General features: G+C 38.7%; 2 protein-coding genes across 5 annotated transcripts in view; one reads left to right on the top strand and one right to left on the bottom strand.

Moving 5' to 3' along the window:
• SCLT1 (sodium channel and clathrin linker 1) overlaps positions 1–12044 on the bottom strand; it is a 29440-nt gene extending 17396 nt beyond the window's left edge. The window contains exons 1-10 of one of the 2 annotated variants that reach the window (XR_010082643.1): positions 11720–12044; positions 9721–9788; positions 9015–9067; positions 8076–8145; positions 7180–7235; positions 6680–6812; positions 5835–5957; positions 4065–4130; positions 2553–2623; positions 39–129 (exon numbers count right to left, since the gene is read on the bottom strand). Coding sequence is in view for 1 of the 2 variants with exons in the window: in XM_063415323.1 (XP_063271393.1) it covers positions 39–129; positions 2553–2623; positions 4065–4130; positions 5835–5957; positions 6680–6812; positions 7180–7235; positions 8076–8145; positions 9015–9067; positions 9721–9774 (717 nt within the window). In the remaining variant the exon portion in view is untranslated. The remainder of the gene's footprint in view (positions 1–38; positions 130–2552; positions 2624–4064; positions 4131–5834; positions 5958–6679; positions 6813–7179; positions 7236–8075; positions 8146–9014; positions 9068–9720; positions 9789–11719) is intronic. The other variant, XM_063415323.1, reaches the window with a different exon arrangement.
• A 52-nt stretch (positions 12045–12096) lies between these two features.
• C18H4orf33 (chromosome 18 C4orf33 homolog) lies at positions 12097–18566 on the top strand. Of its 3 annotated transcripts, none has more exons than XM_063415326.1 (6): positions 12097–12141; positions 12857–13120; positions 15170–15230; positions 15416–15467; positions 15558–15757; positions 16747–18566. In XM_063415326.1, the coding sequence occupies exons 2-6, from the start codon at positions 12940–12942 to the stop codon at positions 16853–16855; spliced, it is 603 nt and encodes a 200-aa protein (XP_063271396.1). In that variant the 5' UTR covers positions 12097–12141; positions 12857–12939; the 3' UTR covers positions 16856–18566. The 3 variants fall into 3 exon arrangements, with proteins under 3 accessions (XP_063271396.1, XP_063271395.1, XP_063271394.1); XM_063415325.1 differs by having other exon boundaries at positions 12113–12363; XM_063415324.1 differs by having other exon boundaries at positions 12114–12358.
• Positions 18567–21965: the final 3399 nt, after the last annotated feature.

Below are 21965 nucleotides of genomic sequence, written 5' to 3' on the forward strand. Positions count from 1 at the left end.
TTCAGGTGCTACAGAAATGATTCCTTTTTCTAGAATACCTTTCTCTCCAATTGGCTATGAAGCTTCTCTTTCAATGCCATCATTTCTTCAAGCTTGGCATTTGCTACCTGCCCATCTATTTTGGCTTGCCTGTATATAAAAAACACCAGTTATTACAGAGAGGAAAAAATGGCTCAAATAAAACTTTGTCACAATAGCTGTGAAGAGCAGAAAAATTTCACAATACTTTTCTTACAGGGCAGAAGAGGTTCCCCCCTTCTCCTTCTCACTATTCCTCACAGAGAGAGGAATATCAAATTCCAAAAGTCCTGTTGAAATTACCTCACAGATTATGAGGAAGGTGTATGCATTGATTAAAGGAGGAGGACTAGGCAATCAAAAACTTCAAGTGATTCAATAACTTAGGTATAATTAGCCACAGATACATCACAGAAATCTTTTGCAGAATTAGATTTCACTTTTTGAATCAATAGGACTAGGAATTAAAACAGTCATTATACACTTCCAAAGAATTTAGCTGATGTGCTTTGTAATCTGAATACTTTTAGAGGGCTGAAGGAAAAGAGGAAAAAAAAGAAACAGTTAGTGAATCATGTTAATGACTAGTGGCTCTTCATCCTCAGTAGAAAATTCTGTTGAAAAAAGCAACCCTCCCACTCCTCTGACTTGGGACCAGAAAGACACAGAGAGCCTTCACCTGGGGTGTAACCCAATTATTCAAGCTGCATACTAGGCTAAATTTAAAAACCAATGACTGACTCAGTCATAAAGTCAAAAGAGAGTAAACATGTATTGGATTAGCTCATGCAAACTGTAGCAACAATAGTCGTGAAAGAAGCTGGAAAATATTTCATACTTCTAATAATAATCGATTTCAACCAAAAATTTCTTCTAGAAATACTGAATTAAGGGCATAAAAGTTGAGCATACTGTGCCTACATGAAAATCTTAAGCAAAATATACATAATCCAAGCAATTTTACAGCAAATTCTTTATTTCAGCCTATATTTTCTAATTAATTGGAAAAGTTAATCTGGTTACAATTTCTTTAATAATAAAACATTATTGCTAAAGACATGGTCTTCAGTGTGGGTCTAAAACTTTGACCTTAGTCTATCTCAAACATTGCATCTTTCTCCTACAAGAACTATTGTAAATTCAGGAGGACATTAAATTGCCTCTGGCAAAATATTTTAGAAGTGTTGTAAAACAAAATAAAAAATTCAGAAGGCAGCATAAGAAGGGAAAATAAGAAAAACATAAAAAGGTCATAAAAAAATCAACATCTTAAGTATCAAAAATGCATTTTAACAACCAAGCTGAGATTCAGATTGAATTCAGAGATCTGTATTTTACAGGCAACAAACTGATTCTAAAGATACAGCTTTTATTGTGTGAAATATATCTTTAACCTAATCTTGGCAAGTTATCTCTGTTTAAGAGCTCTGAGATTCTGAAATGCAGATCCATGCCCTAGCTAAGCTAAGTTTTTTCATTTGTGTGTTTTATCCAGGCCATACAAACCTAATTTAAATTCTCCATTAAATTCTCAATTCTCTAACACACAAGTCGTTTTTTCTTAAATCTACTTTTGCATTCCTGACTTAGTACTCTATTACCATAAATCATGCAAAACTATTAAAAATATCCCAAAGGATTAGAATTGTCTGCACCACATGCTATATAATCCACACAGACTGCATTTTCATGTTATAGAAAAAAGTGGTGGAAATATTCCAGACTCCTTGGAGAAACACTGCAGCACTTTTTAGGGCTAGATAGGGCTGCTGCCATTAACTCTGGCAGTAAAACACTTTTTAGGGGTCCAAGAACTGATCTGAGACGAAGGTGAGCATAATCAGTGTCTGTAATTAGAGATGGATAATGACTGAATCTTGTTTTACTCTCAGTTCATAAATCCACTCTTGAACAACATAAAATTTTAATTTCACATCAACCATCACTTCTTAAAAGAGAGAACAGACACAGTAAACTGGTATTGAATAGACTTCAGCTGTAAACACAAATAATCATGAAATTGTGTCACAGATGTTATTTCTCCTTTTCCATGATATACTTCAGGAATGTAATTAACACTTCTTTTACCTTTAACTTCCACAAAACCTATCGTTTAGAGCTCTAAACCATAGTGATAAGGGGACAAATAAATTTTATTAAAAACATTAAAACTTGGAAGCTTGCTTGAATATTCAAATTTCAGAACTGTAATGAGTAACTGGCTTTTGAGCAAGCTGTATTCTAATGAAAGCCTATCTTCAGAATCAATTGTGAGGTGATATTGATAATTTTTTTCTTTTCAATCAAAGGTCAAATGTTAAATATTTCAGGGAAAAGCTGAACCAAACAACACTAACTGGAAATATGTTACCATAACACTAATGATGTCTAACAAACTTCAGAGACAGTGAAAGCACTGTAACAATGAGGATGAAATTAGCCTGCAGTACAAGCAAGGCCCATGACACAGCAGCAGGTTTGGAAAAGCTAGGGAAAAGATATTATTTATTTTATTTAATTTGCCTGGTTTATACCTCAGCTGTTTTCGTAGCTTGTCTAGTTCCACATCTTGTTCTGTCACAGTTTTCAGAAACTGCTGATTGGTCTGTGAAATAAAAAGGTATTTGCAACATGTTCATTCTAGTATTGAAGATGTTATACATGTTACACATGTCTCACACTGAGATCCTAAAGATGACCACAATGGCAGGCAGTGTTCAAAATGCACATTCTCCTTTTCTCCCTTCTTTCCTGTTAATTCCTCATGTTCTTCTTGCTTTTTTGACTGCTGCTAAGAACTGTTTTCAGGCATTTCCTACTTCTAAAATATCTCTTCTGAGTGCTAATAGTTCATTTCAAGACCATCACAGAGTACCCAAAGTAAAAACCCCAGACTGCCCACATTTCTTATTTTGGTTTCATTAATATCAATGAAATGTCAGATGAAATGAACTCAGATAATCAATAAGATCTTTCTGCCAATTTCTGCAGTTTACTTCAGTTTTCACTACCCTAAATATTTTACCATCAGCAGTGAACACTCTTGCCTCAATACTGAATTTCATTTCCAGAGAATGAATAAATATAATGAAAATTCCAACCTGAGCACACCAAGGAAACACAGCTGTTTTACCACAATAAAAACTTGACTCATTTACATGTCTCCTCACTTCCTAATTGTTAGTTTGCTAGCTCAAAAAAGGACTTGATGCTTTATCCCATGACATCTTTATGCCTTTGGTAACAGATGGTGCCAAATGTTTTTTGGATAATGCAAACAAATGGATTATCTTTATCTTAAATATTGTCTTAATTCTTTTCTCTGTTGTGAGGAAAAAAGATTTCAGTGAGAAAAACAAAAGCAGACTGTTAGAGTACGTTAGGAGTCTTTTTGCACTGCCAGTATTCAAAACAAACGCTCAAAAAAATCATACAGGAATCAAAACCAAAGCTGCTCAGTCAAAAACTTCACCCCCTCTTTCACCTCAATTTTTCAACAAAAAAACTACTTGACAGTTTCTACTGAAACTGTTTGTCAGTTTTGGAAGGCCTAGCTACAGCTTATTAACTAAGAAGTCTCACAGTGCAATGATGTGGATAAAGCACTAGAAGGTTATTAGAACTCAGAAAAATGTGCATAAAAGTGACAAAGACACTGAAAGCAGCAGTACCAAAACAGCAATGGATAAAAACTTGCCAGAGCTAGCATGTGCAAGAGGGCATCATTTAAAAAAATGTTTCCTTTGTGAAGACATTTTTGAATGTGTGAAGTACACCAGCCACGTACTGTAATTCTGAGTGTAAGCTTACCTCTTAAGTTTAAAAGAAAAATCTCACATAAAATTAAAAGCTGACCTCTCAACCACCTTGACCTGGTGTTTTCAGCTCAGGAATAAAGCCATCACTGCTTCTTGGCTGCTTGAGAAATTTGCAAATTTGAGTGACACAGGTCTGTGTGAAGGTGTTTTTGCTTTGGTTTTGTACTTTGAAGGTCTAGTAGGAAAATTAATAAATTACTAGTTCACTGTTCAGAAGGTTTTACTCACCAACTCAATTTTCTCCTTGGCCGTGTGCAGTTGGCGAGTCAGCTGCTGAAAGCTGGTCAGTTGATCCTAAAAAGAGAATTCACAGTTGCTCATAATCAGTATAGTCAGAAAGTGGATAATTAGAAAGATACACAGTCAACTGAAAACATTTAAAAAAACCCCTATACATGCAGCAGGAAATTCAATGTGTCTTCACAGATTTCAGCTAGACTGTTTTTAGCTGTTGACCTCGTACCCATAAAATTAGATTTACTACTGAAGAATTTATCTCATTTTCCCAGGGTGTCAAACTCCCATGCATTTACTATCAAAACATGAAAGTCCACATGAACAGTCCTTTGAAAGACCCACACAGACTGTGATGCTACTACAAGCATTTTTGCTAAGCAAAGTAGCAGACATGTATCTCTTAATTTAAAACGCCTGCTAGGGACATTTTACTTTGTTCTTTGCCATACAGGATGTCTTGTGTCCTTAAAAAAAAAAGCTCAGTTAAGTTCTTGAGTCTCTGAATGTGAACTCTATCATTGTAGGAGAACTAGCAAAACGCAGAAAACCCATCTGCAGCATGCCAGGTGCCTTTAGAGCAGAGAGAAGACTGAAGTCCCTGAGTTGAAGTATCTTCTGATTGTGCTACCCAACAGTCTCAAGGCCAAGGACATTCTAGAAAACATTTCCTGCCACTCCCTTACTACTCCAGCCAGTCCTTCTGGTATCCCCTCTCCTCCTTCCCTTCTGCCAATTCTAATTCTGTTTGATCTTACCTATTTCTGTTTACCTTTGACAGCTGTTTGCTACTCCTTCATTGAACCTAAACCTAAGATAAAAGTTTATTTAACTGCAAAGCTGTTTTCTCTGGGAGATCAGTAGCATTTAAGAATAAAAGGCTGTTCAGTCTTGTTCTTGTCACAGTGGCATTAAAATGCACCAAAAAATTAGTTACTAATAGAAAATGGAATCTGGAAGCCCTAAACCCTCCAAAAGCTACCAATGACTCTCTATAATCTACTGTGTATGTTATTAGTAACTGACAACACAACACAAGAAATAATCTAATAGAAGAAACAGGAGCAGAAAGCTGGAACTACACAAAGATAAGAGTCCTTTTAACTATTTCTTGAAATAATTATGAAACGTGACAGAGTACAACAACTGCACAGACACTTATCCTGTTTCTCAAAAAAGATCCCATCACCAAGGTGAACTTAACACCACAAAAAACCAGAAATCAGCAAAAAATCATTGCTGAGGTGAGCTGTAGCTGTGCCCATAAATCAAGTGTGTTTGAAAACAGAGAGGAAATATTAAAATAATTTGTAGGTTCTCTCTTAGAAATACATGTAGCAAGGTACATAAATGCCTCATGTTTCTATTAGTTCTTCACACACTGAGCATCTTTACATAGCTCATCAGAGCAGAACAGCTTTTGTAAGAATTTCCTGAAAGGCCTTCCCCAGACTCAGCAGAAGAGAAACAGGCTGCTAAATGCAAGCCAGCCTAGACAAAGACACAGAACTTGATTTTTCACCTGTTTACTTCTCTACTGAATAACAGCAGGAAATGGTGACTACTGTTCCAGCTATTCAAATACAGGAGAACAGAAAGACTTTCAGAATTCACAATTCTTAAGCAGCTTTTTCAGATGTTTTACTTTCCTGAAGATTTCCAACCATGCAATTCAAACACGGGATTATTTATATGCACAGTCATATTTTGTGTACATACATCTGTATATGAAAAAAAAACAGAACAAAAATAAATGAAAATTACATTCTGCTTTTTCCTTTCAGCCATGAGGATGTGTGTTTTGGTCAGGTGCTCCTGGTACTTCTGCTGAAGTCGATCGTGCTCCCATGACAGCGTCTGCCAGCGCTCAACTGCTTGGTCTTTTTCCTAATTTACAGAACAATATTCTATTATAGCACATTTGTCTTCATTTATCATTGCCTAAAAAGACAAGTCTTAACTTCTATTTTGAAGAAATGCCATTACCTATACTTTTCTCTGCACAAATTTTTTAAATTTAAATTCAAGTGCAGAAAAACAGATGCTTGGAAGTTCAAATTCCACTTCCAGTTTTTTTCCTTTTTTTTAAGAGCTCAAACTTTTACAGGTCTTTAAGATAGGCCTACAGTATAAATACTATTCAAATACCAAAATTCAGCTGTCAAATTCAACTTAATCATACACAACAACTGATATACTCTAATAAACTGAACAAAATTGGCCTGTATTTTCAGATTTAAATACTGTTTTCTATATCCCACATTCCTTCCTCATTTCACATTGCAATAGTTTCGATTAAAATGACAAGTTACGATGAAAAGCTTGAAATCAACAAACTATTTCATGGAGTTGTTGATCATGAAATCTATGGAATTGAATATGGATCAAGTCAACTAGGTAAAATTACTGACATAAATTAATATTAAAAATTATTTTATCAATCTAGGAAAGTAGTTTCTTCTTCAAGTCTTCAAGTTCAAGAGAGGCTCAAAACAGCCTGAAGGAACTCCAATCAAATGATTTCTGAATCAAGAAATAAAACAGCCTCCCCTAATCTGCCAAGGCACAACAAGAGAAATAAAACAATAGGATTGTTTAATCTCACACACTTGCTTTTCCAGCCGTAGCTGTTCCTGAAGGGTTCTCACTATGCCTTCATCTGCAGGAATATCAGTGTCCAGATGCACGAAAGGAAGAGCCTCCAGCTGCTCCTCAAGAGGCTCTTTCAACTCTGCATGCAGCCTGAAATTCAAAGAACTAAGTTCAGCAAGGTATCTCTTTAAAAGGGATTTTTTAACAACTGAAATATACTGTACCTTCCACCTATACATACTACTTCCTTGCAAGTCAAATTTCAATTTAAGTTATGTTCTATAAACAAAATGGCCAGCTTGAAATAGTTCCACTTCTAGTTCTTTTAGTGACATAAATCTCCTATAGTTGCTGCTGTAATCTGTATTCAGCACTTAAAAACTCTAACATTAGGATCCTGAATTTTCTTAGTGAAAGATTTCAAAGATTTCAAGGTCCTAGAAAAAAGAAGCTTTTTAATGTTTAGAAATCATGAGAAACAGTACTGGCACCATGGAAGTTGTTTTTTATTATTTACCTTTCATTTTCCTTGGTGACTTCTTCCAATTTCAGCATCATCTCCCCCATTTGTGCCTGACACAAAGACATGCAAGAGTAAGAGCTCATTTAAGTCACACAAGCTCTGGTGACACTGTCATGCTGTATTTCTCACTGACAAGGTAAAAGATGGACAATTTAATTCAGCACAACACAGTCAATGAAAGCCAATTGCTTTTTTAAGGCAAGTCACAGGATGCCACTTGAATTTAACAGCTGCCAAGTCCTGTTCCACCTCAGCATTTGGAAGTTATTACGGACATTAAACTTAACCTTTTGAAATTCTTATGGCTCTTACAGATTGATTTTTAATTAACTCAAGTTCTTTTAGAGGTAGAGTGGATAACTCATCTTTTATGCTGTAAGCATTTGAAAGTTTAGGAATGAACTGAGGAGAAACTCCAGTTATATGAATCAAACTGACTGTTTTGTTTACTGGTGCAAGGAAGCCCTAGTGCTCCTGTTGCCTTCTGAAATTCATCAAGCTTGAAGAGTATTTGCAAAATCTTTACAACGGACAGATCAAACAAATTAAGTGCATTAAACCAAAACCATTATGTAACTTCTGCATGAAGATCACAAACAAAAATTGCTTTCTGTGCCACAAGTTTTAACCTCACTTCGTTTTCAGTTGTGCCATGAAGCATTAAAGTTTAATTTGGGGTGGCTGAAAGGAAGAGGGTTCCCTTCCACCTCAACCCCCAGGATGACACTGTTGCAGTTTGGACACTGTCCCAGCCTTTTCACAGAAAGCTCCCCATTCACCCCCTGAGGCAGCCTGCAGCCCAGCAGCTTTGGGAAGCAAGACAAAAACTGGGGCCCTGCACATTCACAGCATAAATGGATATCCAGTCTGAACTTTGGGAATGCCCATACCTGATAAAGCTGCAGCTGTTCCTTCATCTCCTCCACGCGTTTACCATACTCTGTGACTAGAGCTGACACGCTAAGAAGTTGAAAAAGATGCTCAGAATGAGTTTTGTAAATGCTGAAATGCTCTGTTAATTAACTAGTTTTAAAGACTTCTTAATGTGGAGGCCAGAACAGAACAGTCACTTGAATTCCAAGCTTGACATTCCCCAGAATCAAATGAATAAATTTAATCACTGCTTTTAAATAATGATCATTAACAGCAAGATCATTAATGATCATTAATGATCATTAACTGTTATATAACAGACAAAACAAATGACCATTAATACAGTAATAATATTTCTTCAATTCACACAGAATCCCAAATACTAAAACAGACTTCAATGCTGCTTTCACATACAATAGTGGAGTGGCCTATAAGACAAGGCAGAACACTGTAGTTGTACTTCTGTACTTCTTCCCTCCTATTTTTTTCATAACTGATAGCAATTCCCTGAAAATTTGGTATTAAAAGCCAACAAGAAAAGCAAGATTATTTTTGTCAGAGGAAATTACAGTGATCATGAAACCATTTACTGACAGACAACTGTTAGTCGAAGAGTGTCAAAAAAACATTTTCAAAAACATCCCCCAATCTCAACAGACAGCAGTTACCTAGATCAGCACAGTCTTACCAGAACTTCTGTTTGTTCTCTCAAAACTTAGACTAGAGAATTCCTTCATTCATCTCTCATCCTTTATTTTACAGCTTGTGGAAGCAAAGTCAGTAATTTAATTAACTGAGTAAACACAATACCACCTAAAAACAACCTTTACAGTAACACCTCTACAGACACGTGTACACAAGACCCAGTTCACCTGGATATTCACACTCCTGTGAGCAAATGACAATTTCTTTCAAACACACTGCAGTATTCCCATTTATCACTTGGAATCAGTTACCTTTGGTCCATCATCCTGGATCCTGATGTGCCATCACCACCAAGGGTATGTTCCTGTAATGGAATAATAATTTACTCATTAGTAATTGCACATTAATGTATGTAGTTTTAAACCTTCCTGTGAAACACAAAACACTCTGTACTGTAATCTGTACACAATATGCCACAGAATCACTTTCAGATTTATGTTCAAAAATCCTTCAGTGCTGGCCCAATATGAAAAAATAATGATTTTTTTTCCCCTGACATGCTCTGATCTAAAGCATAATTACATCTGAGAGAAAATCAACTCAAAAGAACAATCGTGTTCTTCTGAACTTTGTGTAAGTGCTTGGTTCATTTCCATGCATCTCAGCATCAGGAAAGTGCTGAAGCCTGAGATTCTGCACAAGCTTTCAGACAGGCTTATGGTACCCAGCACAAAAAGTTACCTCAGCATGAGGCAATCTCTTAGGAAAGGAAAGTGTGTAAAAGTGTACCAAAACGTGTACTAAATTACAAATCAAGTGTTTTTTCAAAGACAAAACATTTAGAAATGCACCAAAAATACCATAATTCACTTTTAATACAGGTTTTTTCTGTTGTTGCTGCATTGTATGATGGACTCAAAACAAGGCCAGAGAACACTGAAGTGAGCTGTGCTCCATGTTTGGAAAGTTGTTTATCACAAAAAGATTCTTACTATTGCCATCCCTGAGTTCACATACCTGCTCAGCAGCATTTCTCAGAACCTCACTGGTTTCATAGTGTCCAAGTGCCATTTTCAGCCTCTGATCTGAAAAACACCACGTTTGAGAATCATGGCTATACCACAGGCCTCTATCTACATAAACAGGACTGGCAGTAAGAAATACATTTAACAATATAATGCTTTGAGGAGAAAAAAAAAAAGCTTCTAAAATTCTTCTGTTTAGCATAATTGTTTAAAAAACCCCAGGACTTGAAAAAACCTACAGCAATTATAAAAATAATTATAATAATGTAATATATAATGTAATAATAAAATAATAGTAATGATGAATTCCATTCCTTTCATATTCTGTTTTCTTCAAGAAATACTTTTGTTTTGTAAGAACCTGAATAACACTTTTGTGACTGGAATGGGTAACAGAAGAAAAAATAAGTTGGGAATGCAATGGCTATATTTTAATTTAAACAACTTCTTGCTGGGTTTTTTGTTGTTGTTGTGGTTGTTTTTTTGTTTTTTTTTTTTGATGTACATCCTATGGTTCTTTTACTAGTTCTTAACTTCCAAAGGAGGATATAGGAAAAAGATAATGGGGATAGAAAGGAGGTAACAGTAAAGGAATGCCAAAAAACAAGAAGGGGAAAGGTGCTGCCCTTACAAGCCAAAGGATGTAAATGTGAGATGCCAAGGGTTCAAAAAGGGACAGATTTTAAATATCACTTACAGAAGCTCACTTTCCACAGCAAAGTGTTAAACAGATTCTGAGAAAGGTTCAGCATGTATCACAAAAGTATGGAGCGGAATGGAAGATTGTTATTTGTAGGTCTGGCTACTAATACTTCAAAAAGAATACAGGTAAAACTCAACCTGCTTTACAGCTACATATTTAACATAACAAACACAACATTAAATACAATACTGCTTAGAGAATCCCTTTTCAGATGTATTACACACATTCAGTGTTTTAGAACTTCGATTTCACGTTCCTGAAGCAGAGAAACATCACCCCATGTAGCAAGCTCAGAGTAGGCCTATAACAACTTAGGGCTCAGCTGGCATGGAAGCCAACTTCAAATCTGGCTTTTAGCACCTGTGAAAAATGTATAAATATATTTTTTTAAAAGGGATTAAACTCTTTGATAGTAAAGACAGTTCATCATTTCACAGTGAATTTAGTCTGGGTTCTACTTAGATTCTAAAGACTTATAAAGTAAGCTACAGCCAAAAAAAGTACATATGGAAAGGCAACATTCCAGTATTTGAAAGAACATAATCTGCTCACATCACAGCATAATAAATACTCTTGGAAAGCTCAAGAAAGATACAGATTTTTGAACCCGAATGGCTGTGTTATCTCAGACAGAGGCTTTTCTGCTACTGAAATCCTTGCAATCTAAAGTTGTTCCTCCACCTCCGGCCACCCAAGGCCACCACACGGAACTCGGTACCCAGCGGAATCCCGAGGTGTGAGCGATGCTCAGCTGCACACACCGCACGCACCGGGACCCGGCCCTGCTGCTGCGCTGCCGGGTTCTCCTGCACTAATTAACACTGTCCCCTAATTAATCAGGGACAGTGACAGTCCTTGGGACAACGCACCTACCCCATCTCCAACTCGCACGATTACAAACTCAGCAGAAGCAATTTTTTTTTGACCAGTTATTTTGTTGGTGAGTAATTGAGATGTACTCTGATTGTCATATTAAGTGATATTAAACCCATCAAGTAACGCGTAATTAAAACCACCGATTTTACTCCACAAAGCAAATTTCATTAATAGCTGGCAAGAGAACTTTCAAGTGTAAGCAAAGCACAGGAAACGCCGTGGTTTCATAACTAGAGAGGCATTCACACAAAAACGCGTCTGGCCATTACCGTGTTTAGCAGCTTTTAATTGCCGCTGTTTAGCTAACTGAAAGTACTGCCCACGCTGTTGCTCACTGCGGCGAGCACTGGGAAAGCTACGGAACACAAACCCTCACTGCCACCGAATATAAACCCTCAGCACCAACACTCACCCGGCCGTGCCTTGGTCCCCGCTTCCCCCGAGCAAACTCCGCGAAGCCCCGGGGCAAAGCCGCCTGTCCGGCCGCTGCAGGGATAAAGGCAGGCGGAGGGAGGCGGCGGGAGCTCGCAGGCGCCGGGCGGGACGCGCTGCCCTCACCCGCCGCTGCCCTGGGGCGGGAGAGCGGGGAGAGCCGGCCCTCCGCTCCCTCCCCTCAGCCCGGTGCCCGCACCGCCGCTCGGGAAGGACGCAGCCCCGATGCCAGCGGAGCCACGGCTGCCTCCAGGGCCCCGACTGGGACCCCCAGAACCGCCGAGAGCCGGGGCGGGCCCGGCCGCTCCCGCCCGCCCTCAGCGCCGGGCCCGGCCGCCAGCGCCGCCCCCGTCACGTGGGGAGCGGACATGGCCCGGCGCTGAGACGGAGAAGGAGCCCCTCGTAGGAAATTCCTCGTTAAACTTTCCTTGAGGGGCTTATGGGTTAAAGATCGGCGCTGAGGCGTTTAAACTTCCCTTCAGGAAAAGAACAATGAGTTTGCGGCCGGAGTAGCAGAGCGGGGAGCGGTGCGGAGCCCTCCGGGAGGCTGTGGCCAGGCGGGGATCGGCCGCTCCTGCCGGGGAACCAGCGGCAGGAGGAGAGGACACATCAGGGCAGGGTCAGGCCGGACTCTAGGAGTAATTTCTTTATAGGAATAGTGATTAGACTTTGGAACGAGCTGCTCGGGGAGTTGGTGGAGTCACCGTCTCTGGAGGTGTTTAAGGAAAGGCTCATTTGCAGTGACTGCAAATGAAAGCTTTGGCTGCTTGCTTCATTTTCTTGTGCCTCAAACATTAGAGGATTTCTCCTCAGTTTTTTCTGATGTTACCAAATCCTCTAAGTTCATGTAGTGTTGACTGTTTTGTTTATCTGTTCTCTTGATAAATATTTCTGGTGGTATTGGAAGGTATTTATTTAGATGTATGTTTAAAAAGATTTAAGCTTGGTAAGACTTCAGAGTCATTTGTAAACCTGCGGGTACAAAAACTATGAGAAACAGCATTTATGTAACTGTTTATTTAGGTTTTTCTACAAAGCTAACTTGTTTCAGTTCTGATGTCTAAAAACATGATTTAATAATTGACTTTATACCAAAGTGTATGGTTTTTTTTCCTAGGCAACCAAATAGCGTCGTGCAGAGCTGGAATCTGATATCTTCTTTGACGGAAGTTTCCTTTTTCATTTGTGGAGTATCAGAAGATGGAGTTTAGAATTAAACACACGTGGGATGGTTTGCCTGTGAGCCACGAGCCGGTCACGATTGTGCTGAGGCCGGATCATGCGGGGCTGCTGATGGAAGTCCGTGCTCCTTTCTTTAATGCCCCTCCGGCACCACCCGGAGAGCCAGGGAAACCTTTCGGTGGACTGTGGGACTATGAGGGTAAGTGTAACTCTTCTCCTGCAAATATATCTGATTTCTGGTGACACTGGTGTTCCTCTGTATTTGATAATAAACCTGGTCTTTTTTTAAGAGTCTGTGATGGTTTGGTTTGTTATTTTTTTTAAACCAAACTGGAGTTCAGTGGTCTGGGTTGATTTCAGTAATTATGAAGCTGAATTCCTGATCCTGTCCATAGTATATGCACTCAAACTTAATTTTTTGTATTCCTGATATAACTTGTGAACTGTCAGAGTTCACAAGTACATGTTTGAATATCAAAATAATTTTGTGGCATATATATATTTAAGTGCCCTTGGGGAAAAAGAAGCAAAATCCTAAAGATAGATTCTGTTTTGCTTTAAGAAGTGAAGTGTTTTAATAGTTTTTCCAAAATTCCTTTGAGGAATAGGAATAGGAAACACAGAAATTACACCTCATCAAATGCAGTTCAAAATTGTACCCAAATGGAATGGGGGAAATAGAGTAGTGCTGGATATTTCCTTTCCTGTCCATACTGTCACTTTTACCCATTGCTTTGAGTAATGCAAGAATTTAGTATTTCTAGGAGTTCTTTACTTGCTGATTATTGAACTATTCTGATTCAAGCTCTACTAAAACAAAATTAGCACCCCTGTGATGTTATTATAATAAATATGCTTAAGTAAAAATAAATAAAGGTATCAGTCATATCACAATTCTAACTAAAGTTTTCTAATCATGTCACTGCTGTGAGAAACTCTGTTGTAATTTTATGTAAGAAACACTGTAGGTGTAGAAGGAAGGATTACAGGTGACCTGACTGATGAGTCTAAGTTGTACTAATTACCAAAGAGGAGTTGCCCTAATGGGTCACAGCTGTGACTAATGAAGGTAAATGTGATAAAAGGGGTGGGTTGGCTGGGCAGAGGGAGGAGCTGGAAGAAGGAGAACCTGAAGGGATGATCCAGAAGGGCTGGGCAAAGCAGGAGTGAGAATCACTGCTGTGAGGTCAATCTGGGTGTGCAGTCAGAGCCTGTTGCTGGAACCTGCAGTCACAGTCTGCAAACCAATCCCTGCAGCCACAGTCTGGCTGGGTAAAAGCTGCAGTCACAGCCTGCACACCAATCCCTGCAGCCACAGTCTGGCTGGGTAAAAGCTGCAGTCAGGGTCTGCAAACCAATCCCTGCAGTCACAGTCTGGCTGGGTAAAAGCTGCAGTCAGGGTCTGCAAACCAATCCCTGCAGTCACAGTCTGGCTGGGTAAAAGCTGCAGTCAGGGTCTGCAAACCAATCCCTGCAGTCAGAGTTCAGCAGGAAATAAGCAGCAGTCAGAGGCTGCAGGGGAAACCTCCAGCAGGAGCTTGCTGCAGGCAGAGTCAGGGAATGGTTGGAGTCAGGATGGCTGAGCTGTAAAGAGGAATAAACCAGGGCCCTTTTCATGCTGTGATAAACAAGGAGTCTGTGTCTGGGCTCATTTCTACCCTCTAACAAGAGGGCTGGTGCAACAAAACGCCATTGAAGTTCTACTTTGTGTTCCTGAAACATGATTCAAACGTAATATGTGGCTTTCAAGTACACCTGGAACAGTAATCTCCTGTCTAAAATATCCATCTACAGGAGAACACCATTTAAAAGCTAAATGCTTTCTTACTATTTCTGAAATTTAACAGTTTCAGTTATGGGGTGTGTGCCCTGCTCTGAATCTATGATCCTCTTTTTCCTCATTTTCCTGCTGCATTAAGGTGAGTGTTTTCAAAGCTGGAATTGGTAAAGCTAATAAAGTTAGTACAGTACTTTATAAAGCCCATTGTGATCGTAGCAATTAGAATTAAGAGCTCCTGAGCTCTTAATTTTAATTAAGAGCTGGAATTGTGGCACAACATTTTGAGTAGTTGGGTTATAATTACTGTGTGCATGTTAGTAGTGAGTCAGGCTCTAGCATGGCACAGGCCAAAACCCCTGAAAATTGAGTTCTTTTAATGGCCTATGAAGATTTCAGGGTATTACAAAATAGTCAGTATAAAGTACTGACAGCTTGAGGGTTTTGTTTGTTTTGTTTGGTTTTTTGCAGTTGTAGAAGCTTTCTTTCTGAGTGACAGAACTGAGCAGTATTTAGAAGTTGAGCTTTGTCCGTAAGTACTGCCCTGAAAAAGTCCTAAATTTTAATTTACACTTGAAGTTCTAATGCTTGTGAGATACATTGATGAGGGAGACCAGACACTGAAATTGTTTCAGTATGGGGAATGTGTGTATTTGTGGCAGTAAAATGCACAAATAACTTGATACATAGGAAAACTGTGCTCTGATTCTTTCACAGCCACGGGCAGTACTTACTGCTGCTGCTTTCTGGCAGAAGAAAAGTATGGAAAGTAAGTGGTCAAGTACATTCATAATGATTTTCATTTACTTACTTTCTGATCAGAAGATGGCCAATACTTTTTTCCCCCTTCCTTTAACAGGAGGAACTTCCTTTGGAGTTTGAGGTGACCAGAATGAAAACCAAGTGGGAGGGTAAAGCTCTTCTTCCTTGGAGTTATTTTCCACCATGCACTGACAAGTTCAATGCCTTTGCAATCCATGGTTCGGGAGAAGAGAGAAAATATGAAGCGCTTTATCCTGTGCCTCCACACGAACTGCAGGAGGGACAGGGACCAGATTTGTAAGCCTGATATGAGCTCTTCTGTGATGTGGTTGCACTATTGTTGGAATACTTAAAAAAGCTGCTCTGGTTTTTGGATTGAGTGCCCCCAGTATTTTTATTACAGCACTTAGCTCTGGGTCCACTGGTGCTGTGCTTTGTATAAAAGCACTGTGGCACTGTAGTTAGTGCCTGGTTTCCAGGTTAGGTGCATAGAAAATGATGCATTCAGTACCACTGGTATCTGATTTTATCACCTCCCTCATCTAAATCAGGGGTAGGTTGTTCAACTTTTCTTTCTTCACTTCAGCTCTTCCTGAAGTGCCCTTTAGTGATAATTTCACCAGGTATGTTTCTAGTAAATCTCTTCCAAAAGCTTTTAGCTTTTACCTCTACAGATGGTTCCATGCAATGGAAAAAATTGAAAAGGCAGACTAAACCAAAAAAATATAATTAAAAGATACTCAGTATCAACAGGAAAACCAGAGAATTTGGGTTTTGAAATTGTGCTTTGGGCCTGTTTATTTTCTTTGGCGGTGTGGCTGAGATGGTCTGATAAAACCTGTTACTCCTGGGCATTTTGTATAAATGAACCAGCTCTAGAAGACACAATGTAGTTCTTATAAAACTTGTCACACGGCATGCAGTGATGGTGAGGTAGGGTAAATTTTAGATAAGTTACCCTTTATTTATGAAAAGTTGAGCTTCTGCAACTGTGTATTTAAAAAAATTCTGAGCTGTTGCTGAAAAAACCACATTGTCAGTGTTCTATGACGAATGAATATTTTTATTTCTCTGTATTAAACTGGAGAATGGCTGTAATATGTTTCAAGAAGGAATTCTTTATACAGTACCCCTTTCAAAAGATCCTCTTGTCTTTTTCAGTGTTGGTAGCAGATGAAATTATATGAAGAGACTTTTCCTTGCTGCTTTCATTACTTTCAGTTTATCTTTGCTCATACAGTTAACTGCAAAAGTTAAGACTTTGTTTATTTCTCTTTTGTTTGCAGCCATCGTTTGGAATTTTTTCAAGACTTGAACCTGAAAGAACTAATGGGAGAAGACTGGAAGCAGCCTGAATCAGATCTGTGGAAATCTCTCACTAAGGGAATGCATTGAGGCATAAATTTTATCATGTTGGAGTTGGCTGAAGCTGTATGGAAACAACTTCCTCGTTCTGAGCAGAGGTTGTAGATACCAGGCTTTCCTTGACACCGAAATCGTGGATCTGTCTGAAAATCCACTGAAAGCACGTGGATCTGTTGATTCTAAATGATGAATGGCTTGTGCTTCAATCCATCTGGGTGTGGAGTTTTTCATCTGTGCAAGAGATCAATCTGCTGCTACCAGTGAAGGAGGGAAAATTGCTAAAATTGCAGCTGTGTTTTGGTGAGAGCTCTGAAGTCTGACAAGGCCAATACCTGGATTGAGATTTTCTGGTTTCTGATAGTTGCTGCATTTCTGCTGTATTTTCACTGCTGCTTGTTTGTTTGTTCACTGCTGAGTGAGATCCTTATGTGCCTAGATGTTTTCCTTACAATCAGGAGGAAGGGTGCCTCGTTCAGGAACAGAGAAGAATTGTAGCTATCATGGATTTTGGAGGTTCAGTACTTGCCCTGCAAGAGGTGTAACAATTTTTACAGCATTTTCCCGTTTCCCTTGCTTAATTCTGAAGGGGAAATTTACTCTGTCTCCCAGATGTCTGTGTGGAGTGTGTAATGATGTTTAAGTGCAGAGGGTAGATTTAGAAAAGGTTTTATGTATTTCAGATGAAGTTTCTGGGACAAATCATGCTTAATAAAATCTTTTGGTATAATTGTGTGCATTCAAAAGGGGTTTTTTTCTAAGACTTGTCACATCACTTTAAGAATTAATCTCAGATGTCTGAGATTTTTTTTTTTCATCCCACAGAGGGCTGGAGTTACTCTAGGTATATATTTTCTATGTATGGGCATGAGTCATTTCAACAACAAGAGTGAATACTCTTAGGTGGCAACATCTTATCTGTAAACCCTCACAAGATTTACAAGTTATACGTTCCTCTTTTTTGTCTGGCATAGCAGTTGCTGCTTGATTGTGGCTGCTGGTTCAATCTTATATAAATTAGTTTAGGAAATGTGGAGCTTGCCCACTAACCAGATCCTTGCTAGTGTGCAGTAATAAACACATTCCAATGGTCCTATTTCCTTTGCCATCTTTCAGCTCAACTCTAACTGTAAGTTCTGCCTGAGAAGCAAAGAAAGTGGGAATATCCCACCTTTGTGAAGGACATCTCAGTGTGGTTAATATCTGAGCTAGAATGTTAGTTCACAGTTTTTCTTTAGATTCCCTCTTTGTACTTCCAGTTTGATAGAACTGTGCTTTCAGATTTGAAGATATTAGGCTTTTTCTGTGGCAGACTTTGGCATGTCCATTCAGCCATCCCATTGCTTTTGCTCTGTTCCAATTAGACAATATAGGTTCCTTGCTGTAAAGTGCCATCTGTTGAAAATTGTAAGTATTGTACATTCAGTTGTTTGGCTTCTTTTCTACCTTCTATCCATATACAGTTTTCTAAAGTGCGACATCAGTCTGAAATCTTGAATAATTCAATAAATGTTGATTAAAGTATTGTCTAGACATTGATGTCTCAAAGTTGCTTTGAAAATTTTAGTCAAAACCTAAATGGCATTTTGCAAAACTTTTAGACTTTGTTTTGAAAAGTTTGTCAAAAAATTGTGTGAAAAGATTCAAAATGGGTTTGCTGCTTTTTTTCACAAAGGTTGCTTTCATATGAGGAATGATATTTTGTATGTAAAGGACAGTAAATAAAATTTTTTTATTCATCTCATGTTCGTTCCTCCTTCAAACTGACTGCTTCAGATTTGACTTAATGTAAATGATGAACTTGGAGGGAAATAGATTACTTTCCCTAAATAAGTAATTTAAAGTAAAACCATTGTCTTTGCAGTACGAAATGCAATGCTAGGTGCTTCAGGAAATGGAAATTGTCATACAGGCTTTATTCAAGGCCCCTGCTACTCCATGCTGCCATGGTTTGGTTTGTGTATTTCTGAGCTTTAAGTGTCTGTTTGAACTGTAAGTACTGAGGGCAGCTGTAGCCTTTCCTGAGCTGTCACCTTTTCTTGATGACAGGAGCAAAATGACAAAACAAGCTTTGTTCTGCATGATAGTGATAGTGTGTTCACTACTTGTGACCTTAAACATGAGAACCAGAATTGTACATGGCTCAGTCCTCCCTATGATATCAGTGAATCTCTTTAGAGTTGGTGTTTGAAAACATCTTCATGTTTGCACTCCCCAAGACCTTGTTCTTTGTGCTTCTTGCCACTAGGTGGGAGGAGAAGGTTGTCAAACTGTGCCTTGGTGCTGCCAGCCTAGTTATCCTTAACCAGATCCATTCCTTCTTGCTGTATCCTTGATTTTAGAAAAAGGATATTTCAGTCAAGCTGATGTTGGCTTATTTTGGTTTATCTGAGACATCTTTGTCGTAAGAAACACTTGTCATGCTGTGTAGCTACAGTTCTGTGTTTGCTTTCCTGCAGGGCGGTTTTCAAAACCAATTTTTGAGATAAAATCAAAAGAAGATAAATTCCACAAGGTGTCAGTCAATCTGCAGTATAAAAGTATTTTTGTGATGTTCAAATGATTTAAATGTTATTCTGGATTCTTTGGATTTAGTCTCTGGCAAACTTTCCAAAAAGGCCATTTTGAATTCTGAGGGAATTTATTTCTTTTAATACAGCCTGATTTGTGAGAGGTGGTGCACCCCTTCCCCAAGGGTGAGGCTTCAGTGGTTCAAACAACCTGCAGTGAAGCTTGGTGAAACAGTGTGAAAAGTGTGGCTTAAGAGGGGACAGAAAACTTTTTCTTCAATACAAAAAAAAAAAAATTATGTAAAGAAAACTTGAATGGTAATGTGTGCTACTGATAGAAGTGATTTGTACCTTAAATGCAAAGCTGGAGCAACTTAGGCTATCAGGTAACATCTGGTATTTTGTGTAATGATCCTGCACACTGAGGTTTTTTTGGATGCCAAAGCTCTCAACAGGAGTAAAATTTTGCTCATGTCTTTGTATACTTTAAAATATTTTTTTCTGATATGCCAGGTCAGATGTTAGAGCTAGGAAGCTCTAATTTAATTCAGGATTATATACATTTTGACTGCTATGGCTGATAGAGCTACTGCATTATCTGTTCCAGTTACTGGATACCTGAGTGAGTTAATATTTGTACTGCCCAGCACCATGATAAGTTACTGCTCAATGTGATTTTAAGTACTATGTTGCTTGCAGGTTTTTTTTTTTTTCCAGGCTGTTTTGTGCCTCAGAGGCACAGCACAGAATGTGTTGTGTTTTAAATTCTGACCATGTGAAAATCCTTTTGAAATGTGAATGGCACAGTGCATCATTTGCTGCACATAAAATTTAAAGGTATTCTTTCCTGGTACCAGGGCAATCTCTAAAGTAGAATTCATTGCATTTAATTATGGTACATTTAGAATAATGCTGCTGAAATTTGATAGTTAACCTGCATTTACTTAGTTGATGATTCTTTTTGTTTTCAGTGAGTGCTTTAGTTTGCTGCAGTGTCTCTGAGCAGTGCTTCAGCAGAAGTACAGGGAAGTGCTTTAAGGCTGATTTCTTTGCACAGGTTGCATAAAGATATACAACATACAGACAGCCTCAGTGAGATCAATACAGCACTTAGCATAAACAAATTGCAGTTATGCCTTTTGCCATCTCCTTGTCTGTCTGTCAGAACAAGGGTTGTCAGGGGAGTTCAGGTCTATCCAAGCTCGGCACTGCTTGTTTTCATTATTCTGTTTCTAAACAAGTAAAAGAAAAAAATGAAACAAATCCAGACCCGCCCTTGGCTGCAGGGGTCTGTGGGAGGTTTCCAGTGGTGGATCAGGAGTGTTTGTATCTGCACTGGCTACAAACATACCCAAATATGTTCCTGTTTCATTTTCAGGCATTATGCTGTAGACTATCACAAAGTATGTGTGTAAATATTCTCTGCCAGTTATGTAGTGTATTTGCAAATACAAATGTATTTTTAAATGTGATAGACCAGAACTGACTAAATAGTGTGAAAATAGCTGAAGTAAACATTTCTGAAGTAAAATTATAAACTACCATGTCCTCACTGCTGTTTTAAGACCAACCCAGCCAGGCTAGTCCAGTGGCTTTTTTGGAATATGGAACAAATTCTTGTGGTAGAAAAAGAAAAGGAGTTTTCAGATGTAACCTTTTTAAAATACAGAAATTCCCTCTGTAGAGTACATTTGTTGCCAATTTAATCTTGTCTTTCATTTTATTTAATTTCATGAGTTCGTTCTCTTGAACTCAGTCTCTGCAGGCAATGAAATTTGTATCTTGGTGCCAGTAGTAGCTGTCATTATTCATCTCTAATTCTAGGCAATGTAATTGGTTCACTTCTTACTGCTGAGTTTGCTTCCTTCAGCAAATGAAGCAGTTTGGAAACTGGTACTTTCTCAGTGCTTTATAGCCTATACAAGCCATGGTATTTATATTTAATTGTGTCTGGCACTTTAAAGAACTGGTTCTTGTTTTAAAATTGCATATTACTTTCCTAAATGTTAACAGGGCGGGCTGTAACCTCTTATGCCAGTTATCTGCTTTAAATCTTTTTAATTTTGGCAAAATATTTAGTGGTTTCAGAGGAAGGATAGTTCATGATGTCAGAAGACAAAACTGTGGTCTTGTAGATCCTTAAATTCTTACGGCTTCTAGGATGAAATGTCGAGACTCGGTGAGAGGTCCCTGTTGTCAGGAGTCTTTTGTAATTTCTGTGGAACAGCTTTTCAGAAGCTTCAGAAAAGCACAGCTTGAGAGGTGAATTCCCTGCAGATCCTGCTGGGAGTGGAAATCCACTGCTGGCAGGTAGAATTGCCAGGGTTTGACTGTTCCTGCTGCCTGGCAGGGACAGGTTGTGTGATGGGGAACACCCTTTGATTTTGAGCACTGCTGTTAAAGCTGGGACTGTCTTCAGCTGTGCTTGGGACAGTGAAAGCTGACATTTCCCTTTATACTCTTTTGCCACTGTGGGCTTGAGAAGGTCCTGTGGACTCAGTGGGAGACTGACTGGGAAAGGTGCTTGGAAGAAAGATGAAATGATGGGTTTAAAGTATATAAAATCAAGTAAAGAAATCCTCTCAGCATAAAATAATTTGAGTTTGGGAATGTGATAAGATAAGCATATCCTT

The sequence above is a fragment of the Prinia subflava genome, chromosome 18 (genome assembly GCF_021018805.1).
Source record: "Prinia subflava isolate CZ2003 ecotype Zambia chromosome 18, Cam_Psub_1.2, whole genome shotgun sequence".
In the NCBI taxonomy this organism is placed as follows: domain Eukaryota; kingdom Metazoa; phylum Chordata; class Aves; order Passeriformes; family Cisticolidae; genus Prinia; species Prinia subflava.

Excerpts from the sequence above, each read along its gene's own strand:
- C18H4orf33 (XM_063415326.1), top strand. The coding sequence starts at position 12,940 with ATGGAGTTTAGAATTAAACACACGTGGGATGGTTTGCCTGTGAGCCAC. Across the intron at positions 15,468-15,557 it reads GCAGAAGAAAAGTATGGAAA|GAGGAACTTCCTTTGGAGTT; the intron begins GTAAGTGGTCAA and ends TTCCTTTAACAG. Across the intron at positions 15,758-16,746 it reads GAGGGACAGGGACCAGATTT|CCATCGTTTGGAATTTTTTC; the intron begins GTAAGCCTGATA and ends TTTTGTTTGCAG.